This window comes from Xiphophorus hellerii, chromosome 19 (assembly GCF_003331165.1).
Source record: "Xiphophorus hellerii strain 12219 chromosome 19, Xiphophorus_hellerii-4.1, whole genome shotgun sequence".
In the NCBI taxonomy this organism is placed as follows: Eukaryota; Metazoa; Chordata; class Actinopteri; order Cyprinodontiformes; family Poeciliidae; genus Xiphophorus; species Xiphophorus hellerii.
The window spans coordinates 16185852-16209739 of record NC_045690.1 but is presented as its reverse complement, the minus strand read 5'-3'; the positions used below and the strand labels follow the sequence as shown (position 1 = coordinate 16209739).

The window sequence follows — 23888 nt, the reverse complement described above, 5'->3', positions numbered from 1 at the left end:
AAACACAGAAATCACCACCAAATTGATAGTGTTAGAAGAAACATGTGTTTTTGCTACAGGGTTTCAGTACATTAAGATTTGTATCCTTTTTAGATATATTGTTTTCAAAGTGATATAAATAATAAAAAAAAAAATCCAAAGCAGTTTAACTTCATCACTTACTCAAATTCAAAACTTACAAAGTAACTTAAAGTTAAACATTGACTTCTTTTGACGCTAACATGTGAGTCAATGGTTTTTTTGTTGTTAAAGCCTTTTAGACAACATGAAGAAATAAACTGATTATGAGTCAGCTGTTTCATCTAATCATAAAGGTGATTAAGTTTCCTCAGCAATTAATATTTAGAAAAATTGAGGATTAAATACAATCTGATTTGCTTCTTCTAAAAAAGCACAATATTGTGACAGGAAGGTGCTAAAGGAGATCCATCACCATTTACAACTTTTTGAAAAACTTTGAATTTATATAAGTTACAACATATTTATAGCACATAGTGCTATTTTATAGCACAATCAAGTAATAGTGTTACCTTCAGTTGTCATAAATACACTGCATATACACCAAATATGACTTAAAAGAGTCATATTTATCTCATAGGTCTTGAAATTGGCCTATGTGAATAGGCCAATTGACAACTGGCCTTTAAGAAGCACTGCTCTTTCTGACACTCCACCTCCAGCATGTCATCACAACACAGCCTGTTACATTTCTGTCTAAAACATTGAATAAGAGCCACTAGTGGAAGAAAATCTGAAAAATAAAATAAAAACCAGGATAAAGTTTTAAAATGTTTGGCAATTACTCTGCTGTCGCTAGTCTGGAGGAGCAGAGTGGGGGAGTCACTCAGCTCTCCCACTCAGCTGCATGGCTGCCATGGGACATTCAGAGATTTCTCAAACGTGAAAGAATCAATCAAAGCAACACTCCAGGTATGGAATTGATGAGGTAATGAAATCATTCCATGATGTAAAACTCAAAAAAGTAAAATTCCTCCTTAAAAGGGCATCCATATACAATCAATCTTTACAGGGGGAAACTTCAAATTGGTGAAAAGCAGACCTTATGATATTTAACTGAAGTCTAAAAGACTGGGTGATTTCTGAAGGAGAGTGTGTGTGTCTGTGGGTGTGTAATTGAACCAGCCGGACGGAGCTGACCTGACCGAGTCTCTCTCTGCCGGACCCGGCTGTAATTTCACCGCTCACCGTCTGGGACCAGCCAGCCACACTTGGGCCGCTGTTCCCGCCTCATGTTTTGGACGTAAACTCAGAGCTTTCCCAGCTCCTGCTCTCTTGATACCCAAGACTCTAAAACTGGAAAAGCAAACACAGAGTCTGGTTCCTGCCATATAAAACTGAAAAAAGTCCTCCATTTTCTCTCTTTCTCGCCTAAGTTTGAGCTTCATGGGAGATTTTTAGCAGATTAATGCTGGTAGCAAAATGTTTTCTAGGAATATATAAAAAAAAAAACCCTTACGGTTTCTGCTTCACATTAAACATTCAGCTTTATCGCTGCAGGAACTGTTTTCTCCTGAAGATGAAGCTAAAGAAGCTCATCCTATTAAACTCTCTTCTGCAACACTTGCTTTATTCCCAGTGGGAGCAACAGTTTCACAGCTATGACCAGCCTTCACTCACCAAAAAAAGTTTTGTTTGGTAACTATATTTGCCATTCTGACTGTGTCCCAGCCTCTTTTCTTGTTTGGTCCTTTTAATTTTCCATATAACTTTCCTCATGTCTCCTCACGGCGAGGATGAATATTTCATGAAGAGCCCGAGGCTTTCCCTGGCCCAAGGAGAACCTCGCTGTACCCACGAAGCCAAACCAGAAAAGGATGTGGACGAACAACAGAGAGACAAACAGGAGGCTAGTTTTTAAGACGCTTCACTCCACCTTCCTTATCTAACCTCTTTTCAGTCATCCGCCTCCGTTTCTCCATCATGCTCACATGCACCTTCCACCTTTCAGTCTGCAGGAATTCTGACATCCACTTTCTACAAACCTTAGAAGTTTTCCCATCATCAGGATTCAATCAAACTTTTCCTTTTCTTTTTGCAAGACGAGACTGCTTATCAGTTACTTTAATTTACATCCTAATATTTGTGCTCCCAAACATTTTGGGTCACTTTGGTCGAACTTCCAGATATGTGAACAGAGCATTGAAGGTGCTGTTAAGAAAGGTTGATTAAAACAAGAGGAGGAACTTGATTCCTGAAATTCTTTCTCAGAAGGAAAAATAGGGAAACATTAAACTTTCAACTGGAACCCAGCAGTTTGAGTCATATCTAAAGAAACAGTAATACTATACTAGCTCCCATTATTTGGAAAAATAAGAAATTATGCACAGTGTAAATTTCTGGCCTAAAGCAGATTCTTATTCTCTTGTTCTTAATTTCTGTTTCTGCATTTTCATCGTGAAGCACTTTTGGGGTTTTTTAAACTTTAAAAAGTGGTTTAGAAGTAAACTTTGTGCGCTTACTTTCCCTTAAAACTTGTAAAAAAAAAAAAAACAAACCAAAAAAAACTGTTGATCTCTGTTTCTGAGTTGTTAAAAGGAAGTACAATATAGCAAAGTACTTAAGCTGTCCCAACATTTATAAAATATGTTACAGACACTAAATGAAAAATGAGAAGAGATGCAGCAGTCAAGTGGCCAAAGATGATTGCCTTTGAGATTTTGACTTTTGCAGGTTATTGGCTAAAATACTGAAAAATCACTTTTTTTTTCTCATCTAAATAATTACATCAAAACTAAGAAACTGAACACAGCAAACATCAGCTTAAACGTTGATGCACTCATTTGTGTTCAATATGTCTTTAAAAATCCGATAAAAAATTCATGGTCTGACACATACATGAGGAAATCTGTTAATTGGTTCATTTTCTGTTGGATTCAAAACTACCAGTAGTTCCTGTATCAAAGAACCTCTGCCCAATTTTTCTCTTTTAGTCATAAAAGAAACTTTTGCAATGTCTAAAACATTGAATAAAGGCCACTAGTGGAAGGAAATCTTAAAAGTAAAGTAAAAACCAGGATAAAGTTTTAAAATGATCTCCATTCATATATTTATTATGTTTTCTTTGTACCGTTTCAAGTTAAATACAAGTTTTGAGTAACTTGTAAATAATTACATTCTGCGTTTCTTTTACAGGAGACAGACTTTTCTTCCCTGTTCCCTCTTTGTACACTCTGTCCTTCAGGTGTAGCCGGCGTGAGACGGACAGCTGCCAGCGGTGGCCTGGTTTCACACCTTAGCTGCGCCTCCTCCGCCCCCCATGCCCTCCACAGACAGCAGCCTGGGAAACCACAGGCCACCAGGCTGGCGCCAGTCTGTACGGCTTAGAGCAGGGCAACCGGCCCAATCAATACCTCTGCATTTCCTGTCCATTTGCTCAGGTCTCTTCATTAATAATTACTGCTTGGCGGAGCTTCAATGCGCTCGCTGGCTGGCCCATAGGGGAGAGGTTTGGGTGACCTTTCCCCGCCCCTGGGTTGCCTCAAATCTCTCTCTTGCTCACACATAAACACACACACACACACACACGCCCACACACCCACACACCCCCACACACGCCCACACACACACCCACACGCACACGCACACACACACAGATAAACAGGCATTGGGACTGACATAACAAGGCAACAATGATGACATTACAACTCCTGATTCACCTGAGTCGAGCCTCTGCAGTAAAGCAGTTCTTTGCTGCATAATTGGTAAAACAGGACCCTTTTCTGTAGTGAAGCTCCTCAGTTTGGCAAAGAGTAAAATTTCAAGCAGCTACAGTTTAGAGCATCAGCATTGCACTAACAAGTATGTTAAATAGTTAAAAAAAAAAAGAAAACAGGACATTTTTGAGAGTAAGTATTCCTTAGTGCCTCACTTGCTGTTCATGGCACATTTTCCAGATGACACTAACAATTCATCAAAACATCTTAAATGATGTTCTGCCCGGTATGTGGCTGTGCTGATAAGCCAGGTAACAATAAAGAGACGTTTTTTTTTTCTTTCTTTAAAAAGCAGTCTGCCGGTAATTTTCCCCGAGCAGGAGAGGGGGAGTATCGGAGCTGCAAAAACATCTGGCACGAAGCCGGAGTGATGAGTTTTTATTCGATGATGAACAGTTGTAGGAGTTTCTGAAGAAAAAACACGAAGACGGCGTCATGACCAACCCAAGACTCTCTCAGTTCTCCACAGAGGAGTGTGTCTCTATGTGTGTGTGTGTGTGTGTGCGCGTGCTTGAGTCAGAATTTGTTGACGGCCGAGGCGATGTTCTCCAGGGCGGATCGAGCCTCAGAGGAGGGGAAAGCCTGGATGGCCTCCAGAGCCCTGTTGCTATGGTAACGGCACAAGTCCACTGCCGAGCTCACGCCTTTCTCCGACTTAACCGCTGCCAGGAGCTGCGGAAGGAGGGAAAGCAGGCATTAGTTTGTCACGTCTGTGTCAGCGCTGCCACTGTGCAGCTGTCAATGAATGTACAGGAAAAGTTAGTTTGCTCTTAAAGTCGGACCATGGCCGTCAGTTTCCTCCGCACAAACACGAACACACCGTCAGCTGGAATGCAGGTTCCCTTGTTTATCTGCAAGCTTAAAGTTGGACTTTTATGTTGTTTGGAAAATTGAGACTCTTAGCTTTCATATCATCTAACTAATGATACTTCATTTCACTACAATATAAAATATAAAGTAATGAACCAAACTCTTGCCAAGTGTGCCTCTACAGATCTCTTCTGTTGCGAAAGTGATCATTTTATTTATTATTCAGGGAAAACAGCTAATCGAACTGACCTGGTCTTACCTGAAAAAGAAATTTACCCTTAAACATAATAACTGAATGGGTACTTTAAGTACCCCTTACCTCTCTGTGGAGGAATTTATCCCCCTCTCCTTTGTAAATTGTTTTTTTTCAGCCACATTAGAGAGGTCTTCAAGCATAAATGATGGCGATTTAATAAGATTTAGACCCAGACTTTGACTACGCCACTTCAAAACTCATTTGTTTTTTGAGCCATTTAGAGATTGGCTTGTGGTGTGCTTTGGATCACTGTGTTGGAATGCTGTTGAGCTTAAGGTCACAATCTGATTGTTGGAGATTCTCCTCCAGGACGCTCTAGGAAATGAATCTATAAATTACTGCAAGTCATTCAGGTCCTGAAGAAGCAAAGCAGCCCCAGTCCACCACACCACCACCACCATGTTTGTAAGTATAATGCTCTTTTTCTGAAATGCTGCCTTAGCTTTACACTACATGTAACAGGATCCACACATTCATCTAACATTGAATGTTAGATATTTTAGACAGCTTTTACCGTTTTTTTTCAGTCAGTCAAGGTTTTCACATTGGAACTTTGCCTTGGATCCCGTTTCTCTTTCATGTTGTTGAATCATGAATACTGACCTTTAATGAGGTAGGGGAGGCCTTAGCTGTTGTTCTGGTTTTTTTTATTGACCTGTTGAGATAATCATCGCTGCACTCTTGGAGTAATTTTGGCCGACCCTCCATTGCTGGGAAAGTTCACTGTTCCATGTTTTTATACATACTCTCACTGGGGCCAGGTAGCTTTGGATAAGAATTATAATTTGAAAACCGTAGTTTGTATTTATCTTTGTTCAACATTAAGATTTGTTTGGGGATTTGATACTTTAAAATGTGACAAAAAAATCCCCCAAAGAATTCTGTAAGAAATACTTTTTTTTTTTTAACTTCAAAATAAAGCTGCTTAGTTTGCACATCACATTTCCTCATTCCAACATGTTGAAGTGGAAGACATCAAGTTCAATAAGCATTAACAGCAGCTTTGAGTCTGTATTTTTTTTTATTTTTATTTTTTTCTAGCTGCGTGTTCCTGCTGCTGCACTGGGACATCTTTTTGCTGAGGGCGTTTTGCCTCATGAATTCTGGAAGTGGAAAACCCCCGTAGGCCTTCCTTTAAGAAAGAAGAAGTTAAATAAAAAAATAACTGTAGGAGCTAAACTCAAAAACATCCTGCCTGCTTATTTATTTTAAAAAAAATTAGCTTTCTACATGCATTTTGTACTATCCTGCCTGATACCTTTGTTTCTTTCTGCATCAGTTCCCTGATGCTTTTATTCCCTAATCTCTGCTGTTTGGATTAAAGGTCCAGCTCTTCATAGAAACTGGGAAAAAGAAAGACGTAGTCTTTTCAGCATCAAAACTCTCCAGCCTATCTTCATGCTATTGATATTCAGCAGAGGCACCTGGGAATATAGTAGTGTATATCGCGCTGTGCAGAAAACTCTGCAGCAGGTGATCTGCCCGCATCTACCCCAGTCATATAATCTGGATAATCAATGTAAATAAACAGCTAAAAACACAGCAAAGTAAATATTGCTTTTCTAAACTTTTTACATTGAGAAAATCCTCTAAGTGTGAGCAACTAGTTTAAACTTTCAGCCAATCAGAGATCTCTACCTTCACAGCAGTGCGCTCCTGTTTCTTCCAGCAACTACTGCTGGACAGAATCCCTTCCCTTTAAAAAACAAATAGAATGGAAACGAATGGCATAAAATGTAAAACATTAGGCCCGTAATTAGAGAAATAACACAGCTTGTAACCAAAAAGTTAGAACATGGTGGTGGCAGCATCACTCTCTGGTTTCTGGGGCTGGTTTCTTTGAGTACCACTGCAGTTTTTGTTAAGGTTTGTGAAATTCTGAGCAGTTTTAGATACCAGAGAGTTATGACCCAAAACCTTTATGCACCTGCTCGAGTCCAAGCATATGTGAAAAACACAAAAGAATGGCTTCATGAGAGAAAACTAATTCTGAAAGAAAATCTGTGGGGTAATCTGAAGACGGCTATGGAGAAGAGGCATCCTCCATTTGTGTGTTATGACGGAGTTAGACAATGTTTGCAGAGAAAAGTGGATAAATACGACAAAACACTGCCCCAAAAGAAGCCCCAATGCTGAAATAAAGATGGTTTAAATGATTTGTGTTATATATTTACATTTTCCCTTAAAATATATGCTAATTTGTACATGATGTACATGTTACATTCAAATTAAAAGACTAAAAAAGCCTATAAATAATTTATCCTAGTCAAATTTTCTTCTGCAAAACAAAAACCCGGTATTATAATGGACTGCGTACATTTAGTATTGATCGAATAGATTGGTCTCTTTCATGCCTGGATTTACAGGAGACAAAACTCAAAGAATAATTGAATAATTTTAGGAGTAATTTGAATTCTAAAGAATCACAGTTTTTGAGACACATAATTTTTTCATTTCTGGGCCAAAAGTATCAGGGGGGGAAAAAAAAGAGAGAGAGAGGCCCACATTTCCTGTTGTCCAAATCAGGGTTACTCAAGGTCTGTTACAGTTTTTCTTTGGCTGCTTTTTTACTCTTCTGCTGTTTATTAAAAGAAGATATCCGCTTTTGTTTCCTTTGTTTAAGGAAGGACAATCTGGCTTTCAGGGTATCTTCCTTCAACTATTACTGCAAGAATAATGAGAAATGTGGTGAATCGACATAGCTTGCTTCAGAAGGTGTCTCTGACTTCTTAGCACAAAAAAATAAGGCAAAGTGTGGTTCAATTTAAGAAAATCTGTTTCTTTTCTACATTACATTTCATCATAGAAATCATGCAGATTTTTCTAGGTAAATCCACAACATTAATGTTTTCTCCTCTCTAGCTTCCCTCCTTGGTTCCCCTTAAAAACTTCTCTCCTCTTTTCGGCTGAAGGAGATTCTCTCACAATACCTCTTGTCTCAGAGCCTCGATGTCTCCTCCACAAATAGGCCTCGGTAACCAATCCGTCCAGCTCTGGTTTCAGACGGGACCAGATAACACCCCCCACCCCCCGAACGCTCCCCAGACCCCTCCCCTCTGTTGCTTTGGTCCCATTCCGGCCTCACACGTTGACTTTGGAAAGGCGATTTCCTAACTTCGACATGAGTTGCAGTGAAAAGACATCCAGACTGTTTCTGGAAATGCTCAAAGAGGTGAAAAAGGTGAAATTGAAAAACAAGGCATGATAGTTGAAAATTTCACCTTACCTTACTATAATCCAACTGGTTTCTCAAGGTCTTTGCCTTGGAGACAAAACAGAAGAGTTCATTTTAGTGAAGATTTTTGGTTGTTTTGAACTAAATTGCAAATTTCATTAATTAAAAAAAGCCTAGAAGGCAAAAAGTTTTCTTTCTTCAGTGATGTATGCAGGTGTTATTTCCTCTTTTTTTAACCCCTTTTTTCACTTCTGTTGGGACCGAACATCGTCACTAGATTGTGACGCAATCTCTTTAAAAACAGAGCAGACTGCTCATAAGTGTTAAAACTGCCACTACGTTGGTGCTTTTTGTTTTGTAAATGAGAGATTCAGACAAAATAAACTGGGGGTTTCAAATAGGGATTTTTTTGTCCTGGCTACATGGAGATCTGCAAATGCTCATTTTGAGGTCATAAAATGTGATTCCTGTTTTTATTTAAAAAAAATCTTTGGTGTTTAGTAGATATTTTCTCATGTATTAATAAATACGGCAGTTATTAAGATCTCCTCTTCTCTCTATAACTAAAGCTGATTATGGGGGTGATAATGCTGTTATGTTTTTTTATTTAGATTGTCTTTTTAAACTTCTATTCTTTAGGAGTCTTCTTTGTTTGTGATTCAGATTTAATCTGGGGATTCCTAAAAGTTTTTCCAACTAAATATCACACTTACATTCTCCTGGGAATAGTAGCAGATATTTCTGCAAATGTTAGGTTAAAATGTAGAATATACAAACAGATAATGGTTGAACAAATGGATCGATAGATAAAACTTTTGGAAAGGTAACAAAGTCTAGAAATACAAATATTTTCCATTATTGTTTCTATTTATCTCACTTATCTGCATCTTGAAAATATATCAAATTTCGCAATTTTTTCCAGAAATTTTCTTCACCAGCTTTTAAATCCCATCAGTGAAGCTTTCTATTTCTTTCCTAAGTGAATTTTGAAGCGTTGTCACTATTTTTACGTTACCACATCCAGTAAAACCTTCAATGTATAACCAGAATTACAGTTCAAACAACTTTTAAATTACTCTGTTGACAAAAAGACGAGGAAATCAGAAGATTTGTAAATTTTTAGCACAATATAGAATATGTTAGTACAATTATGCTTTGGTGGAGGCATTCTTGAGACTTTTTTTAATGTATTTTTTTTTTTAAACACTTACAATACAGATCAGAAAACCCCAGAACATACAGCACTAATAAAAAGTAAAGTATAAAAAGTGATGGTGCTTAAGTTTCAAGCCTTTTGATTTAGTGACAAAAATTGATTTCCAAATTTAATTCTAATTAAAAGTTTAAATTTTTCACCACAGAATCTGACACTTTAGTGCATAAACAAGCAGCTTCTCTTCACTGCATTTAAACTCAATGGGTTTAGGAAGCATTAGAGCAGCTGGATTTAACACTTTGCTTCATCTCTGTGAAATAAACAAACTGAGATCACAGCTGACTTGTGCAGCCTAACTGGGTCTTGATTTTTTTTATTTTTTATTTTTTTACAGGAGATGGTAAGAGTCACCAGAACCGCTGACCGTGTGACTGACTGTCCATGTTTTACCTCCTCGAGCTGCTGGTGCCACTTCTCCTTCCCGACGATCTGACGGTGGAAAACCACCGGGGCGGCGCTCAGGCTGAACGAAGTCATCTCTCCCAACCTGCTCTTCACAAATGGCTGCAGGTCAGAGTTCAGCTGTACAAAGGTGGAACACATAAACAGTCAATGATGCTGCTCCGCAACATTCAGGCTACCAATTACACCGTCACACTGGAGGAAAAAGAAAAAAAAAAAAGTGGTTGAAGTGACATTTGGCTATCTTACACTGGGAGAGGTCCTGCTAATGAGCAGTGGGGTGGACAGTTTGGTGAGAGGCAACAGTCCTGATGAGGACAGTTCTTCCTTTTAAGAGCTCATTTCAGCGCTCACCATGCTGTGACTCCAGCGTGCTGCAGAGGCCCCGCAGATCAGCAGCTGCAGGGAGCCTCGGCAAGAAATGGCAAACCACTGCAGCACTGTGCATAAGGTCCTCCAAAAACTACTCAAAAAGCACAAACTTTGTGTTGCATTTAGGTTGCGTCCTAATAACATTCAGGTTCAGTACAAAACAACCGTTTGGAGCATCCTTCCAAATTTCTGCATTTCATCTTTTTGCCTGTGTCCTCTTTCTACGACGTTTCTTGCCAATTCAATTCCAGTTTGAAGCATTTGATTAACACAGATACAGTGAAACTAGAGGAGGGCCAATTACTCATGCTTTCAGACATTTCTGCTCCATGTGGATCGGAAGCTCATTTAGTCTTTTGCTTTGATATAACTTCATCACAGTCACAAAAAGTACATCTGTCACAGGAGGGATAAAGCTTGCTAAGAAAAAAAGGAGTGTTAACGAAAGTGAGACAAAATTAAAATTTATTCAGTTTTCCGCACCAAATTTGTTACGTTTCACAGCAAACATATTTATCCCTGCATGTTACAATCACAAACCTCAGTAAATTTTATAAGGAAAGACCCTAAACATACAACCAGAGCTGCAATGGAATGGTGTAAATCGAAGCCTGGTTATCTGTTAGGACGGTCCAGTTAAAGCCCACATCTAAATTAGAGAAGCACAGATCCGATATCAATATCTGTATCGGTGCTAGAATTGAAAGAAATTCCAGATATGGAATCAGTGAAAATGTGCCTGACCCATAAGGGAAAATATATTCAGTCTAATTCTATTTTTTGTTCTCTGAGCAACATAAGGCGTTGTTATTTATTTTACATTACATATACAGGTAAAAGCCAGTAAATTAGAATATTTTGAAAAACTTGATTTATTACAGTAATTGCATTCAAAAGGTGTAACTTGTACATTATATTTATTCATTGCACACAGACTGATGCATTCAAATGTTTATTTCATTTGATTTTGATGATTTGAAGTGGCAACAAATGAAAATCCAAAATTCCGTGTGTCACAAAATTAGAATATTACTTAAGGCTAATACAAAAAAGGGATTTTTTAGAAATGTTGGCCAACTGAAAAGTATGAAAATGAAAAATATGAGCATGTACAATACTCAATACTTGGTTGGAGCTCCTTTTGCCTCAATTACTGCATTAATGCGGCGTGGCATGGAGTCGATGAGTTTCTGGCACTGCTCAGGTGTTATGAGAGCCCAGGTTGCTCTGATAGTGGCCTTCAACTCTTCTGCGTTTTTGGGTCTGGCATTCTGCATCTTCCTTTTCACAATACCCCACAGATTTTCTATGGGGCTAAGGTCAGGGGAGTTGGCTGGCCAATTTAGAACAGAAATACCATGGTCCGTAAACCAGGCACGGGTAGATTTTGCGCTGTGTGCAGGCGCCAAGTCCTGTTGGAACCTGAAATCTCCATCTCCATAGAGCAGGTCAGCAGCAGGAAGCATGAAGTGCTCTAAAACTTGCTGGTAGACGGCTGCGTTGACCCTGGATCTCAGGAAACAGAGTGGACCGCCACCAGCAGATGACATGGCACCCCAAACCATCACTGATGGTGGAAACTTTACACTAGACTTCAGGCAACGTGGATCCTGTGCCTCTCCTGTCTTCCTCCAGACTCTGGGACCTCGATTTCCAAAGGAAATGCAAAATTTGCTTTCGTCAGAAAACATGACTTTGGACCACTCAGCAGCAGTCCAGCTCTTTTTTTCCTTAGCCCAGGTGAGACGCTTTTCGCGCTGTTTCTTGGTCAACAGTGGCTTGACACGAGGTATGCGGCAGTTGAAACCCATGTCTTTCAAGCGTCTCTTGGTGGTGGATCTTGAAGCACTGACTCCAGCAGCTGTCCACTCCTTGTGAATCTCCCCCACATTTTTGAATGGGTTTTTTTTCACAATCTTGACTAGGGCGCGGTGATCCCTATCGCTTGTACACTTTTTCTGACCACAGAGCTCTGAGAACAGCCAGCCTCTTCAGCAATAACCTTTTGTGTCTTTCCCTCCTTGTGCAATGTGTCGATGGTCGCCTTTTGGACAGCTGTCAAATCTGAAGTCTTCCCCATGTTTGTGTAGGCTTCAGAACTGGACTGAGAGACCATTTAAAGCCCTTTGCAGGTGTTTTGAGTTAATCAGCTGATTAGTTTGTGGCACCAGGTGTCTTCAAAATTTAACTCTTACACAATATTCTAATTTTGTGACACACGGAATTTTGGATTTTCATTTGTTGCCACTTCAAATCATCAAAATTAAATGAAATAAACATTTGAATGCATCAGTCTGTGTGCAATGAATAAATATGATGTACAAGTTACACCTTTTGAATGCAATTACTGAAATAAATCAAGTTTTTCAAAATATTCTAATTTACTGGCTTTTACCTGTAGAGTTACTAATTGATCTTTCTGAACTATTTGAAAGGATCGCTGCAGTTTATTTTTTTATCAATTTCAGATTCTCTATTATTTATCTACATTGGCTGTTATACTTCTAATTGCACTGACTGAACAAATTAAAGTTGTGTTATTTTTACATCTTTGGTGCAGAGCTATCACATACATTTTTAATTCCGTTCATTTATGTTTGTTCTTTGGAAAAAAAAGAAGAAACATTTTAAGTCAACTCAGCGTTTTTCTGCATCAGATCAGAATCGGCCGATACTAAAGCTCAGTGAAAAAAGTGGATCGGTGCGTCACTAATCTAAATCAAATTGAAACTTTGAAAATTGTTGTCCACAGCCAATCTGATTGATCTGGAGGTAATTAGCAAAAAAGAATAGGAACAATGTTCACTCTAGTAGAGAGATACTATATAACAAGCTTACAGATTTAGGTAATGGTGGTTTTGCAGGCCATTAAATCAGAAGAACGAAAACAAATGCAAGCAATTATCCAGAATTGAGTTTTGGTATATCATACAAATCCTCTTCTACACTGAAGTTGGTGGTTGGTATGTGACAAAATGTGAAAAAGTTCAATATTTTCCTAAAGCACAGTACCTAAATGTGTATATTTTATTAGATTTCTTTTTATTTTATTAAATAACCTCTTTCCAAGTCTTCAATAATATCAGATTTCTTAATATTTTCCTTCCAAGTCGCCAGAAATTCTTCAGTAAAGAGGAAAAAAAATCTGATAAACCAACACAAAGTCAAAGGATTCCATAAAACATTCTGTGTGGTTACTGTTTTCGTTCCCTAAGACTTGCCTTGTGACCCAGCGATAGGTGTTTCCCATAGAGGTAGGCCAGTCTTTGGGCCTCTCTGTCGTGCTTAGCGAGCTGCATGGCGGCCTGACAGCTCTTGGCCAGCAGCGCCCCGTGGGACAGAAACGCCTGGTCCTCCCAGGGCGTCACGTCCATGCCGTCGCCGAGACCGTCCTGCGGGGCAAACAGTGGCAGACGCTTCAAAGTTCCCACAGACGAACACACAGTTCCTCAAATTAAAACAAGACATTTCACTCAGGCTTTTCCCACAAATCCTGCAGCCAAAAGATGAATACCACAGAGGGGAAAACAAATTCTCTAAAAGTCATGTTTACAGAAAAAAACGGTGCTGTTATAATTTCTACCAATTTTACTAAATTTAACAAAAGGAAAAACATTTAGGCCGAGGCAGAGAAAGATCATTGTGAATGTAGAGCATTAACTAAAAACAGAGTAATTATAGGGAAATCTATTTCACTGCAGCCTGACAGCACTGTGGTCAATTTGAATCAAGAAAGTCCGTCTTGATTCATTATTTATCAGGATGTTTTCTCATTTAAAGGCAGCTGGTAGCGCCTAAAGTCAGAACCAACCAAGGAGAAAGACTCACTATTTATTCAAGTCACAGCTCTAGTCCGAGATTTGTGACCTTAATGCACCTAAAACGTGGAAACGTCTTTTTTTCTGGAAATTTAGAATTTTCTTTTCTAAAAGCAGCAATTAGACCAACTGTTTAATGTCATGTTCTCAATAGTGACTGATTTACCTCAACATTGTAGTAATTCTCATAATATATTCCTTGGACTAAATCCGAGATGGCACTGGAGATCAGTTCAACGACCTGCCAAACAGAAAAAAAAAACATAAATAAATTCTTCAAACACTGTAAAAATGTTAGAAAATCTCATATACATAGAGTTGATTCTGGTTGGTAAATGTTCGTACAAAGTGTTGATTTCATGAAGTCTAGGATGGACAGCTAAAGGTAAATCACAGCTTGATTCGCCTCCTTTCTAAAACTGAAACTGAGGAGATGAATAAAGACATCAAAAAGGAAAATAAAAAGCTAATAGCGCTAAAGAAGATGACTTACAAACATGTTCTAAGGCACACTTGATGTCAACCAACGTTACAGACAGAGGAGAAATATCAATTAGTAACATCTTTTCAGGATTTACTTTAAGCTTTAGATCAAAGGCCTACAAAGTATTGCACGTCTAATTAATTTAGCTCAAACCTCATGCTTTGTTAGAGGGATTTCACTAAGAAGCAGCGTCTGCATATGATTGTCTTAGATTACAGTTTGAATCAAAGTTGAGATCTTTGATTCACTCACAGAGGAATCTGAACTACTGAGTATCTCCCTCATTATAAATCACTAACGGAAGAGATTAAACTAAAACGTAGACATAAATGAGGTCGATCAACACCGATCCGCTAATCATGCCATCCATAACATTCGCAATTAAAGCCACAATTTCTCCTGTGATTGAATCGGGAGCGCCTGAACAGCTGGTTCGGAGGATTAATCTAAGGTGAGGTGTGCTGGGCACCAGGTGAAGCGCCGCTCAGCTGCTCATTACCAGACCACAGGGTGAGGGGTGGGGTTTCTTCTGGAGATGTCATGAAGCACTCCCAGATCTGCTTCCATTCATCATTATATTTTAAATTTACAAAAAGTACATCTGCGAGAGCCAGATCAACTTTCTGTCCAATTCAAGGCAGAGAAGCTGAGAGCTTCCAGAGAAGCTTCTCTGTTCTTCTTTCACTCCTTTTCTTTTTCTATAGCAAATACAGAGGAGATAAAACCTAAAGGCAATGTCTTAAAATAGAGTGAAAGTAAGTACAATGCAGAAAGCACAAACTGTCAATCGAAGTTCATTGACTTTACAATAAGGTTCCTAAAAAGCTAGAATGCCAAACTGAAGCCAAAAAGGACAATGAAAAACTAAATCAGTATTCACGACTCTGTTAAAGAAGTCAGTGACATTCATAATGTCAGGATAATCTGCTGTCTAAAAGTGATTTAGTTGCCTGTTATTTTTTAGACATGACATTCACAATCTGAGGCACTTAAATACCGACTCCATGTACTCCATGGACTCCATGCTTCCACTACCGACCCAAAGTCACCAGAGCAGCGACTCAAAACTGAAGCTTTTTCGGCTTCAGGGTCAGTGGTATGTTTGGAGCAGGAAGAATGAAACATGCAGGAAAAAAATATATAAAAAATGACGCATGGTGGCTAACTTAGTCCTCACTCAGAGACATTGTCCAGCCTTAAGAGTGCTGTTAGTGTGGGCTGGTAAAGTTTTGTGTCTTCACTGATAAGAAAAGAAGATCATGTCCAGCCAATCAGCAGCTGTGGCTCATGAAGCTAGAAACCAGGCAACTCCAAGCAGTCAATTTAAAAAGACAACATTTTCAGCCTCTGGATCCATTGAGAAAACATCAAACTCTGTGTAGAAAAGACAGACATCGGTTCATCGGTCTGGGATGAACCGATGAAGTAATCGGTTCATTCCAGACATCCTTGGGTACATCAGAAAGCTCCAGAGATGTGGCTGCTCAGTCAGGCTCGCAGCGCCCTTTGGGTAACGGTATCCACCGGGGGAAAATATTGAGGGAACCCGAGCTTCCTACCCAGACTTGGAAGGACAATGTGCCTACAGTATTACCAGATGTGGTGTCTCTGCCTGGCGTGCCTGGGGAAGGGGGGCGGACAGAGACCTGTGTTTTTTTTTTTTTTTTTGTGGAAAGTATCAGATTAACTCTCCCTCTTACTCCATTCCCAAATCCAGCCAGATCGTGTTTTGCCGACAGAATTGAGAGGGGGGAGAAATCGGAGCCCTGTGATGAGATTATTTTACAGTTTATACAAGCAGCAGCATAAGTTTCCTCTCAAGGCCACGACATATAATCTCCATCATTTTCAGTGTAAAAGAGGAAAAAAAATCCCAAACACTTCCAAATCTGCTCATCCATCATCTTTTTTTTTTTTTACTAAAAAGATCTGGAAATAAATATAAAAGTCTAAGTTTACTCAGGAGGAGAACCATTCAGCCTGTTATAATTCCTCACAAAATTAGATCCATACTGTAGATTTTAGCTCAAAAAAACTGATGGGATGAAAAGGCTGACCGTGCAGTTTGGAGGCATGAAGTAAAGTTGGAAAATTAGGATGGAGAAATAGTGAAAAAGGACTTAAATTATTACAGTTTTTGTTTTATTATGTACACATATTCAAAATCAGTACTTCAAGCCCGTATTGTCAAGCTAGTTATGATACACAGGTGAGCAGGGTGAGGACTTGTACATGAAGACAAAGCAGGACAAATGTTTTCATCTGCAGTTAAAAGACAAAGTACTTGACATTTAACATTTCAACCCTGGTGTATGACCAGATCGTGGCAACAAACAGCTCAAATGAGCTCAGCTCAGTCTGAGGGAAGGACCGGATAAGCCACTGCTTCCTCCTCCTCCCTTTCACCTTTTGTTTTACACATAATTTTCCTATTTCATTTCCTATTTGTTTTATTGTCATTTCAATTGTTCAGGCAGACAGAAAAATGAATGAAGAGGCCCCATTGAGATGAGAAACCTGTAGCCAGACCAGGAATACTTTGGAAGGAAGACGTGTATTATTTCCGACTAGGAAAACACTGGAAGAAGCTCTCACTGGGGAGAAATCTCTGCAGTTCCCTTCTGGAGCCACATGTTGCTGTTTATGTGGCACTAAACTCTGCAACAGGTGAACAGGTGGAAGGACAGACGGAAAGAAGAGAGCATGATTAGGATGGAGGGATAGATGGATAATTGTATAGATGGATAATTTGCATGGATGGATGGATGGATGGATGAATGGATGGATGGATGGATGGATGGATGGATGGATGGATGGATGGATGGAAAATTGTAAACTTTACCAAGGATGGTTAGATGGATGGATTGATTAATTTATGGATGAATGAATGGATGGACAGATAGATTGATTGATTAATGGATGGATGGGTTAGCGTAGATGGATAGATGTATTTATTTTAGCTCACAGGTTTTATTCTTTAACATCTTATCCTACATTCAATTATTATATATGGGTTTCATGAAACGTTCGGCCTGAAGTTTTCTTCTTTTTTTATGTCTTCTGCCTACATCTGTAATGACAACCGGAAGAGGACAGGAGGAGGTGACATTTTTGCAAATGGACCCAAGAACTCAGGAAATAATTGGGGAGGCAGCACTGACAGGTGTCCAGTCCGACGCTCCGAGTGACAGCGACGCTGCTGAAGGCTCATCCACAAATAATGATCCGCTGTCAGATGTCACAGCCATTTACAGACACACCTGTAAGCTTGAGACGCAATTTGCATGATGGAAATCACAACTACAAATAGAATAAAACTCATTTATTTCCTTTGTAAACTTTTTTTCCCCTACTGTAGTCTTGAAGGATGGCAATACTTTCTAAATGTGAATAAATTGTTAGCTTTAAAGCAACAGTTTTCTTGAATGAAGCTGACCGCTAATGAATTTAAAATGAAAATAAGATCAGCAAAATCATGTATTTCAGGCCATAACACAGAAAATATCAGAATAACTTAACCAGCGGTCATCAAATGCATAATTTAACCCCTAGGGTTAAAACATATTGGGAAACAAACTAGTTGTGATAGCATTATTGAATTGCAATTATGATTTTTGTTGCGATTTTCTTCAATCTTGTCCTTTGTTGCAATAATATCCCAGGGGAAATTGGTTTGTAGCATAACACAAAAAACTGAAAAAAAGCATACACATTCATTCTGTTAGAACAGCACAACTACAACTAGAAGTTGCAAACACTGATATTGCATAACTGATCATGACAATGTCCAAATACTCGTAAATGCTTGTACGTCACAGCTTATAATAGAAAGAGGCACTGCGCATGATGCAATATGAAAATTGTTTCCTGTGAGCTTTAGAAAGCGGATAACTAACATTTATATCACTTCCTGGCAGTGAAAGTACGGCCATATGGTATTGGCATGTAAAGCATGAATGTGTGAGACTTAAAAATGAACTATGGAACACCTTAACATTGAATTCAACCTAATGCTAGTAACGTTGCACACAGATATTGTGATGATGGATACGACTGAATGTATCGTGAGGCTTCTTACCCTCGCTGAGATGCTAAGAGAAAAATCTGAAGAATTAACTCTAGAATTGGACCTCCTTTATGTTTGAGGCCTGGTTCTGGTAATGCTTCCTCAAGGACCAGGGTGTGTCTCTGCCCAAAGCGGAGAGTTTAAGTACCTTGTTGCCTTGCTCAAGAGGGATTTGACAGATTGAGAGTTGGAGTGGTTGCTTTGGTTTGTTGTGCTAAAAAGGAGGTAAGCAGGAAGGCGCAGCTTTCGATTTATTGTTACATCTACTTTACAACCCTCAGCATGACATATTGGTCATAATAAAAAAAAGAATTAGCAGCTGAAATGAGTTTTCACTGTGGGGTGCTGGGCTCTGCCAGACGGAGGGGAGAGATTTTGATCCTCTAGCCTGAAAGGTGTTTCGGTCGTCTGATCAAAGCGTCGATCTAGACCAAGAATTTAGCTTCAAGAATTCAAAAAATAGCTTCAAAATTGCTAAATGTAGAACTTTTAGTCCTTCATTTGGCACATCAAATAAAACCAGTTTGTGTTCATTTTAAAACAGAGTTTAAATAACCTAGAGCTTTTGGAAAAATAAGCAGCAAGATGTCCTTCAGCAAAGCATAACATCTCCACTCTTCTTTTACAATGTTCTTACTTCTCTTTAGCGGCTTTAGGATCTCAGCCACTAAAAAAAAATATATCAACCGTGGGCATCGAGGGAAGTGAAAGTCTATCTAACAGCTCAGATTTATTATTGGAGTGCAGAGTTTGCATCTGTGGAACTTGAAATATTACATCCTACCACATATTGCTTCCAAACGGTCCTTTGGGATTGCGATATTGCAATGATGACTGAGATTGGATATAAAAAAAACTCATTAATGAGCCGGACAAAAACTCAACTCAAAATAATCAAAGATAAAGGCCATTAAACACATTTAATTAAACATAAAAAGCTGAAATTTAGATTTTTTTTGTCTTTGATAAATTAAATACTTTTCTACATACATCAAATGCTTATACATCAAACTGAATATGAGTATTACATACAGACCCCGTAGGGAGTTCTAGGTCTGCCTCTTAATCTGAGGCAGAGTCATCCTAAACAATTTTTTATCCCTATCTCATGACCACAGGTGAGGTTTGAAATATAAACTAATAAATTAAGAGGTTCACTTTCTGATTCGGTTCATTATCAACAAGGCATACCTCACCATGACAGCACACTGTCAAATGAGGAAAGTTGAGCAATAAGGAGCGCTGTGAGGTCTAAAAGAATATTTTTCAGTAGAGGAACAATATCTGCATATCTACTAGTGCATCGTTTAAGTTTAGAAGCCTTTTTGTGCCTGAAATCAGTTATTTCTCTGAATCAACAACAACATAAGAAACCCTCAAAGCAGACAAGATGCATACGTAGAATTGAAAAATTATGATAAGAGGAGTGAAATTTTATAATTGAGAGACTTTAAGAGGTGTAACAAACATCAAAATATCACCTGAAATTACAAAGCTCCGTGCCTGCTGTGGTGTGCTTTCCCCTCAGTTCATTTCGTTTTGCTAACCTTTTCAAAGCCGAGTAACTGGTAGCTATCAGATGTCCGTTAAAAACTTCCACTGTGGGTATGCTTCCTGCGGTTGCTTCAGATTACTTTCACACTGCTCATAAACAGCCCTGCAGGTTTGTTTGAGGGAGGAAAAACAAGCACTGCTGTGTATTTCTGCAGAGACTGATTCTCAACACTGAAGTAAAACATGTTCTTTTGCATCCTGCTATATTTCTCATGCAGGCTCATCCACTGATGCTGCTTGCACGGTGCGTTTGGTAAAGCACTTCTTGGCTGCCGAGGAGCAGAGATAAAGCCAGACTGTGAGCACGAAAGAAAGGGCAGCGTGAAAGCCGCTTAGGGCCAGCATAACTGTGGAGGTTATTTTGATTCACTGCCGCATTCGGAGAGAGGAGTGTGGTGACAGCATCTATCAGCGACGCGTTACCAGCAAGGCAGCAGATACGACCTGTGGCGCACCAGCAGCATTACCTCTGCACTGAAAGACGAAGCTGAACACTGAACCTGGAGGTCTCCTCAAGAACTCCAATCACAAAAGTATTTATACCTGTTTTTATGATGATTTTTGTGCAACACAAAAGCATTTTATGTTTGCAGATTGCTACAAGCCAGGTAGGGTGGGACAGCTGACATGTGGCGGAAGGTATTCTGGTCAAATTAGACCAAAACTTACATCTCGCATCATCTGTGTGGTACAAATAGTGGCTGGGCAATATGGACGTATAGTTTTATCACAATATTGTGATTGGTAAAGATGTGACAACAACAGTAAGAACTACTTATTGCTTTTTTCTCTGGGTAACTGTACAGCTATGATGCTACACTTATGGCCACACAATCATAAATACTCCTCTTGAAAAACATTCCTGTAATACGCTTCTGTAGGATGCCAGTCACAATAACATTTAATCCTATTTTCAAATTGATTTCTATTTATCGATACTCTCATTGAGTATCGATAAATACTGAGAAAATAGTAAAACTAACAATCCTGACAACACAGAAAATATTGTCACAATTTGAATTTATCGTGACAATAAATGAAAATTCTTACCATGATAAGAAATTCATCATGATAAATGATAAGCGATAAATGTCCACCAGTAGGCAGAAACGAACTGGACATCACCCTGAACACACCATCCCCATGGTGAAACATGGCAGTGGCAGCATCATACAGTGGGAATGTTCATCTTTAGCAGGAAATAGGAAGCGTATCAGAGATAAACGCAGAGCAAAATGGGACAAAGATTAATTTTGCATGCTGGAAAATCTCCTGCCTTTATCAAAGTCTACCTTAGTGTCGTTGAGCTCGGCCAATCCTGTACAAGCGTTAGCCAGCAGGAAGTCGCCACTCAGGACGGCCATCTTGTTCCCAAACTCCATGTCCTTCAGCGGTCCGTCTGAGACGGTCCACTCCTTCAGATTTACGATCCCTCGATGTACCAGGAATGCTGTGTGGATGAGCTCTGTGATTTCTGCCAGGTTCCTCTGGCTATAAAGCAAACAAAAGAGAAGAAATAAAAATAAGAGGAAAAAAACAGCTTTTCTTGTCTTGCTTTTTAAAGGAGGATCTCTTGAGACTTGACAGACTAAGAGCTTTTTGACTTTTTGAAATATGCAGTTTACAGCCTCACAACAAAAAAAGAGCATATGATGCCTTTTTTCTAATGTGCACAAGAGAAGAATACTCTAAAATACTTCCTTTTCATCTGACATGCAGGTGCATTATATCACTTACTTTATCATTGTTTATTTCAGTGATTAAAATCTAAAAAGTGAAACTCTTTCAGAATTATAACATATAGTGTGATATATTCCAAAGGATTTTTTCTGTTAATTTTGATTAGATGAAGCTGATGAAATTCAAACTTCCACTGTTCAGAAAACTCAACGTGAAAAAAACACCATTGCTTTTTGACAACATTTTTTCTTCCACTCAACTTTCCAATAATATGCTTGGATACACTAATCTGTTACCAGCCAGCTCCTTTTCCAGTAATCATTTACGTATATTTTGGCTGTAGAAAAACTCATAGATTATATGTTATAGTTTAAATGATTTTTAGGAAGATTTGTGACTTGATGGTTGCCATTGACAGCGTCAACAAAGAGGGTAAGCCACAAAAAGTCATTGTTAAAGAAGCTGGCTGCTCACACAGCCTCTATCCAAGCTTATAAATGGAAAACTGATAGAAAATAAAACTTGTGCCAGAAAAAAGATGCACAAGAACCCATCAGATGTTCCTGTATTAAAAAGCTTATTTACTGTTTTTTTTTTTTTAGCTTTTTGGGAAACAAAAAAAAAAAATTTTGTTAGCATATTTAAGAAAATAAAATATTTCATGGAGTGAAAATGTAACGGATGAGTTTCACTTTTTTTCACCTATACTCTGTAGAAATTACACTAGCAACAAACATCAATGTGATCAGAACTGTTGACGTCAAGATCCAGAGAAACATTTTCTGACAAACGTTAAAAATCCCTGTTTTTCATCCCCCAAGGCATAAAACCAAGAGACATGTCAGAGATTTCTCCACACAAAGTGTCAGGGGGTTGCATAAAGAAAGAAATTAAACTTATCATTATCAGATAACAGCCATTCTTGATTATGAGGAGAGGGGGGAAAAAAAACGACACAACAGTGGTGTTTGAATAGTCTTTTAGAACAGCCTAAGGGAGGATATAATCAAATGTTGATTCAGTCATTGGTGGGGGATAATTAGGCCTCTCTCCATATGGAAGGAGCTCGCCACGCTGCGACAGGAGGGATCCATCCAGACAGGGTCGGGTGCGCTGATAGCCACTTACGACCTTCTTTCACCCGCCGTGAAAACCTGATGAGCCGCTCGTCTGCTCCGAGCTACGACGCCTTCCTATATACGCACTCGCAGCCAGGTAATTGCCATTCTCTGCGTCAAAAAGATGTGATTAAAATTCAATAATGTCATGTATTTTGCCCCTCAATCACACCCATTGTCTGGTCGGTTTCGCTGCTTGGTGGCGCACGGCAACAACAGCGTCGTTCCCCCAAAGAGAGTTAATAAGTTCAGGGCTCAAATAAGAGCAAATTAACAGACTGACAGTCGAATGCACTCGGGGTGAATCAGAGTGATAGCTGCACTTCAAGAGGAGAGTGAGTTGTTACAATGAGACGAACAAAACATTATGATTTTAGGTCGTACAGGTTTACAACTTTAATTCCAAGTCGACCTTACAATGACTATTTCATCCGAATATTCATAATAAACACGTTTTATCTTCTGGTTTCTCATGTAAACGATCGATTGTAGGGATTTGTTAAAGACGAAATCCTCTCTCACTGCAGATGGATTTCCTTCCATGTCCTGTGACAGAAACTAAAAAATAAGGACACCTTTGTTGGTTTTTAAGGATTTTGGAAAATTAAACAGCAATCATTTGAAAAAACTGGGACACCGGCGTGGCTATATGGACTCAGGTGCTATTGTGATACTGATAAAAAATTATGATTAAAAAACTAGTACTTCCTTTTTTTAGTTGTGGCTGTGACTGATAGCATTCATAGCAACACAAGCACAAATACTGCTGTTGAAAAACATTCTCAATAGAAATACTCAGGATGCCACTTACTGAAAGAAATGTGATTTATATCACTAATATGCACACACTAACTGCATTTAATCGTATTTTTCTGATGTTTATTAAAGCTCTTGTGAAACAAATAGTGGAGAAAATAATAAAGATAACATTTCTGATAATACTGTCAAAGTTTTGTTATACATCATTATTGAAATTTATCAATCCAACTATAAATCAAAAATACTTTTGATAGGAAATCTTTCACGATAAATGGCCACCACTACTGGGACACCTCATCAAAGGAACGTATTTGGACAAATACATATTCAATATAAACTTTGACAATCCTGAGATATTCAAATAATATTATGAAACAATTATTTATTTTTCAGTATATAAAGTGGGGTTTTGACACAATGTGAAAAGACCTCACCATTGATCTG

At 38.8% G+C, this 23888-nt stretch overlaps 1 protein-coding gene across 1 annotated transcript in view; it reads right to left on the bottom strand.

Annotated features, from left to right (window-relative positions):
• Window positions 1–3651: 3651 nt before the first annotated feature.
• The window catches only part of pdss2 (prenyl (decaprenyl) diphosphate synthase, subunit 2), a 33544-nt gene continuing 13307 nt past the window's right edge, over window positions 3652–23888 (bottom strand). The window contains exons 3-8 of the mRNA XM_032546469.1: window positions 21180–21378; window positions 13950–14024; window positions 13187–13357; window positions 9582–9713; window positions 8027–8062; window positions 3652–4406 (exon numbers count right to left, since the gene is read on the bottom strand). Coding sequence (XP_032402360.1) covers window positions 4251–4406; window positions 8027–8062; window positions 9582–9713; window positions 13187–13357; window positions 13950–14024; window positions 21180–21378 — 769 coding nt within the window. The 3' untranslated portion in view covers window positions 3652–4250. The remainder of the gene's footprint in view (window positions 4407–8026; window positions 8063–9581; window positions 9714–13186; window positions 13358–13949; window positions 14025–21179; window positions 21379–23888) is intronic.